At 42.0% G+C, this 5253-nt stretch overlaps 1 protein-coding gene across 1 annotated transcript in view; it reads right to left on the bottom strand.

Moving 5' to 3' along the window:
• Window positions 1-4833, bottom strand: part of RPA1 (replication protein A1, 70kDa) — a 65701-nt gene extending 60868 nt beyond the window's left edge. Inside the window, exon 1 of the mRNA XM_006863455.1 lies at window positions 4651-4833. Within this exon, the coding sequence (XP_006863517.1) occupies window positions 4651-4833 (183 nt within the window). The remainder of the gene's footprint in view (window positions 1-4650) is intronic.
• Window positions 4834-5253: the final 420 nt, after the last annotated feature.

Genomic DNA, 5253 nt, shown 5'->3' with positions numbered 1-5253 from the left:
TGTTATGTGCCGTGGAGTCGGTTCCGACTCATAGAGACCCTGTACAGGGTTTCCGAGGCTGTAAGTCTTTACGGGAGTAGAAAGCCTCATCTTTCTCCCATGGAACAGCTGGTAGTTTCAAACTGCTGACCTTGCAGTTCACAGCCCGATTAGTAACCACTACGCTACCAGAGCTCCTATCTAATAATATATAAGGAAGGAAGGAAAAAAAGGCAATCTTGCAATATTATTTTAGGAAATAGAGAACACTTCCCAAATCATTTTACGATGTCAGATTAACTGAATATCTGCATGGGGCAATGGTCTATGTATCATAAATAAGAAAATTAAAACTTGAGATGGATCTAAAGAACTGTATTACTTCATTCTTTTTCTATGAAGCTTTAGAACAGTCAAAACTAACCTAAAGTGTGATAAAATCCAGAAGACCTGGGAGAGTGAAGAGCAGGTGGAAACTATAATGAAATGTTCTATATCTTACTAGGGTGGTGGTTACAGTAGTGTACACATGTTAAAACTCATCAGACTTACAATAGTGAATAATTGTTATCAGGACTGATTGTGAGAGTTGGAAATGTAAAGGTAGACATTTTATAGCAAGGAGGGGAGTGATTAACTTTTCAGTCCAGGAGCGGAGGTCCCTAGGACCATCAATGGAGAAGAGCAGAGAGCGGGACCCTACCCAGAGAAGCAGTGATGCCTGAAATGGAGGCAGAGATGATGACGTGGAGCGATGGAGCAGCTGGAGACTTTAGATCCAGAGAGGGAGAGCAACTGTGTGCTGAAGACCTGGGGGTTATATGGGGAAGGACTGCAGGGTATACCCTTTGGTTGGTTGATGATGCATGGAGGGGATTCTAACCATGGCAATGAGACGATATATGATAGAATGAATGTAAAACTAATGTTCTCCCATGTAAACTATCACATAATTCACAATACAACATTAAAGAAAAAAAAAAAAACTCATCAAACTGTGCACTTAAAACGGGTGCATTTTATTGTATGCAATTAAGTGGGACAGTAGCACTGTAGGATAAGCATTTGACAGCTAATCACTAAATCGGAAGTTCCAATTCACCAGTTGCTCCTTGGAAACTATACAAGTTGGGTGGGAACCAACTTGATGGCACTTAACAACAACAAGAAGCATGACATATACACTTAAGATAACATTACTTTAAATTAATAATACAAATTATTATTGTATAGAAAAATACAACAATAAAATACAGGCAGGAATTACTGTTTAATGGGTACAGAATTTCTGTTTAGGGTGATAAAGTTTTGGAAGAAGATGGTGGTTGGTGGTGATTACACAAACTGAGATTGTAATGCCAGTGAATTATATTCTTAAAAATTGTTAAAATGGCAAATTTATATATTTTACAATTAAAAATTTGAAGAAAAAAAAAGAAGTCAAACCCCCATAAAGAGAGTGTAATATTAGAATTCAGATTCCCACAGTACAAATGATTTATTGTCTCTGCCCTTTAATTTCTTCATCTGTAATATGAGTGTGATGATAAAAATTTACCTTATAGGGTTACTGTAACTACTGATTAAGGAGCTCTGGTAGTGCAGTGGTTGAGCCAGGCTGCTAATCTCATAGTCAGCAGTTTGGAACTACCAGCAATTCCACAGGAGAAAGATGAGGCTTTCTGCTCCCGTAAAGATTTACAGCCTTGGAAACCCTATACAGGGTCGCTATGAGTCAGAAACAACTCCATGGCACACCACCAACCACCATAACTGATTACTATGGGCAACTGGCACACTGGAAAGTCAAGAATATTTGTTTGTTTCCCTTTCTTTCTATAACCCAATTACTTAAGATACAATTGCAATTTATTCTATTTATTACAATAGTTACCTACATATTTTATATTATGATGTCTTGTCCAAAAAGCCTGTAATATTTGTCCTATTATCTTATCCTTTAGGGCCTGTGTCTTTGGAACAAAAATGATACTTCCTGTTTTAGCAGATAATCTAACATACACCGCCACCACACACACACACACATTTCCTTTTTCATTTGAGTAAAATGCAATACTACTTTACCTAATACTGGAAATATGTTTCTAAAATTTTGAATACAGGAGGGAAAAATCACTCCGCAAATTTAATTAACTCCCTGATCATTCCTTTTAAAAGTGAAAGATTCATCATTTTCTTAAAAGTGCAGAGTTGTGATTATAAAGTAAATGGAGGGTAAAAACTATCATCACATTCCAGATCTCAGCATTTATACATTCATAGTTTAAGCAAATATTTACTGGATTCCACCAACTGTTCTTCTCATTCAGGTTTCTCCCACAAGCTCCCTTCTTCCCCATCCACCACAATCCCTTTGTTTTCACTGCCTAATGCATTCATGCAATTAGCAAACATTGCATACTTAGTAAGCCCACGATTTAAAGCAGTGCTGACAATTTTATGCTCAGCAAAAAGCAAACTTGATTACTGGGCTCAAGGAATTACAATCCAATAGGAAAGACAGGTATTAACTGATATTAATCAAATAAACAACAAACAAATGCAAAATTACATCTGTGATTGTAAAAAAAAGAGCAAATGATTGCACAACTCCAAGAATGTAATCAATGTCACAAAATGGTACATGTAGAATCTGCTGAATTGGTCTGTTTTTGCTGTCTGTGTTTCAACAACAAAATAATTTAAATGTTAAGTGCCATTGACCTCTAGGCTCAAATGGAAGGTCCAGTGCTTACCCTACGCCACACGGCATGAAATGAGCATTCACTACATACCAGTTAAGCACTTTAAATATTACTAAAATGTGGTAACTCATTTTAATCCTTCCACTAGCCTTATGCAATTGTAGTTGTTAAGCACCATACCAGGCACTTATAGGTGCTCTGGTAGTGCAGTGGTTATGAATTGGGCTGCTAATCTCAAGGTCAGCAGTTTAAAACTACCAGCAGTTCTGCGGGAGAAAGATGAGGCTTACTGCTCCCATAAAGATTCACAGCCTTGGAAACCCTATGCTATGAGTCAGAACCGATTCCACAGCACATAACCACCAATTACCACAAAGGGCCCTTAAATCAGTTACGACTCATAGCAACCCTGCATAGTTTCCAAGGTTGTATATCTTTGCAGGAGCAAGACAGTCTCACCTTTCTCCTATGGAGCAGCTGGTGGACTTGAAGCACTGACCTTGTGGTTCACAATCCAGTGCTTAACCTACAGAGCCACCATGCTCCCTATGCAATAGGAACTTGGAATCATTATCCTCATTTTACAGAAGAAGAAAGGGGCAGAAAAAAGTTCAGTGTCTTGCTCAAAATTACACAGATAGTAAGTTAAGGGACAGTAATTATGTTCTCAAAACTTAGTGAAATCAAAGGTTTCTCTGAGGAAATCCCAACTGAACTGGGATTTGAAGGTTACGTAAACTAGCGAGAGATTATTCTGTTGTTGGTTAAGTGCCACAGAATCGGTTCTGACTATACCGAGCTTGTATAGGGTTTCTAAGGAGTGGATGGTGGGTTTGAACCACTGACCTTGTGGTTAGCAGTTTAGTGCATATCCTGCAGCACCACACCAGGACTCCACTCAGTCAAAAGGCATAAGGAAAAGGTCCTATGGAAGACAAAAGTATGTACCAGGAACTTACAAAAGAAAAGAACCTGAGCTTGGAGAAAACAGTGAACATATGCTATGACAGGAGTGAAAGGAAGAGGGTGCCCAGAGTATGGAGTAACGCAGGCAACAAATGGATCTCCTATGCAGTCGTGGAGTCCTGGTGGGATGCTGCAGGTTAATGCACTGAATTGCAAAGTTAGCTTGCACATCAAGGTCGTGGGTTCAAGTTCATCAGCAGCTCCTCAAAAACCCTATACAGGGTGGCTATGGGTTAGAACCGACTAGATGGCACTTAACAACAACGCAGTCACAGGATTTGGTGATCAACTGGATATCCAGAATGATGGAAGATGTAACAAATCATTTCTCAATTTCTGCCTAACATAACTTACAATGGATAACGGTGCCATTCACGAAGATAAATAAAGAACACTGAGTCACCCAGACTAAGGAAGATACCATGTTTGGTTATCTAGACAGTTAGATCATAGTGGTTTGTTTTCTATGTAAAGGCAGCTCAGGGCAACGAAAGTGTAGACAACTGATCCTTAGATGGCTACCAGGTTGTCTTGAAAGAAGAGGGCTTAGAGCTGAGTCAGCAAAAATTTACAAAAAACGGCCTTGAAAGCAAGTTAGAGATAGACCATCCAAACTGCCCCACAGGAACCAAAAGGAAGCGATGATTAACAGACTCGAACGTTCAGACTCACTGAAACTGAAAACGATAAAATAACTGTAGGACTTAGCGACTTGGGGACTATCAGTAACTTCAGCGAGAGGGAATTACTGATTGAAGTAGGTTACATAAATTAACGGTAAGTGAGAAAATGAGATACTTGAAAACAAACAACTCTGCACAAATTTGGCTACAAATGGGGGGGAAGAGAGGAGACAGCGGCAACCGTAGGAAAATGAGGGCGTCAAGACTTATTTTGTTTTGTTTTCTTACAGAAAAATGTGAGCATTTGTTTAAAATATGATAGGAAAAAATCTTTTGAGGAGAGATGGACGATACTAGAGAGACACCCCAGCAGTCACCCACCGCTTTCCGTAATCAACTCCCCTCGAATTCTCCTCTAAACCCCGCCAATTCCGCTCCCCTTCTCCACTCCGCAGGTATCTAGACTCCCCGCCTCCAGAGCCTCCAGCCACCGCGTCCTGCCGGCTCGGCTCCCAGGAGTTGCTCACCGCAATGGCCCCCTCGCTCAGTTGGCTGGCCATGGTTCCACGATGCCAACTCCCGCGCTTCTCGGTAGTACGGACTCCACTCCCGGGGTCCCGCGCGCTCCAAAGCGATTGGCCGAGGAGTTGCGCGCGCCACTCCACTTCCCGACGTGCGTGCGGCGTAGGGGCGGGGCCGGAGGCCAATCAGCAACCGCACTGGTCGAGACGCGGCGTGCGGCCCACGTGACCCGCCCAAGGGAGTTTGGGGTCCGGTCGCGGGATGGCGATGACTGGGGGCGGAGCCCCGAGCCGTGGCGCGCGCCAAGGGTTACGCGGATTCAGTTCAGGACGCAGTGGCCCAGTTCCGGAAGCTCTCCGAGCGGGCTCTAGAGAGCGTGCGTACCTGGCACACATTTTAGGAGGGAGACAGATTGAGTTAGAGCTACTAACTACTGGCCGAGCAGCGGTTTCCTTCAT

Source organism: Chrysochloris asiatica, unplaced genomic scaffold (assembly GCF_000296735.1).
Source record: "Chrysochloris asiatica unplaced genomic scaffold, ChrAsi1.0 scaffold00054, whole genome shotgun sequence".
In the NCBI taxonomy this organism is placed as follows: Eukaryota; Metazoa; Chordata; class Mammalia; order Afrosoricida; family Chrysochloridae; genus Chrysochloris; species Chrysochloris asiatica.
This window is presented reverse-complemented; position numbering and strand designations above follow the sequence as displayed.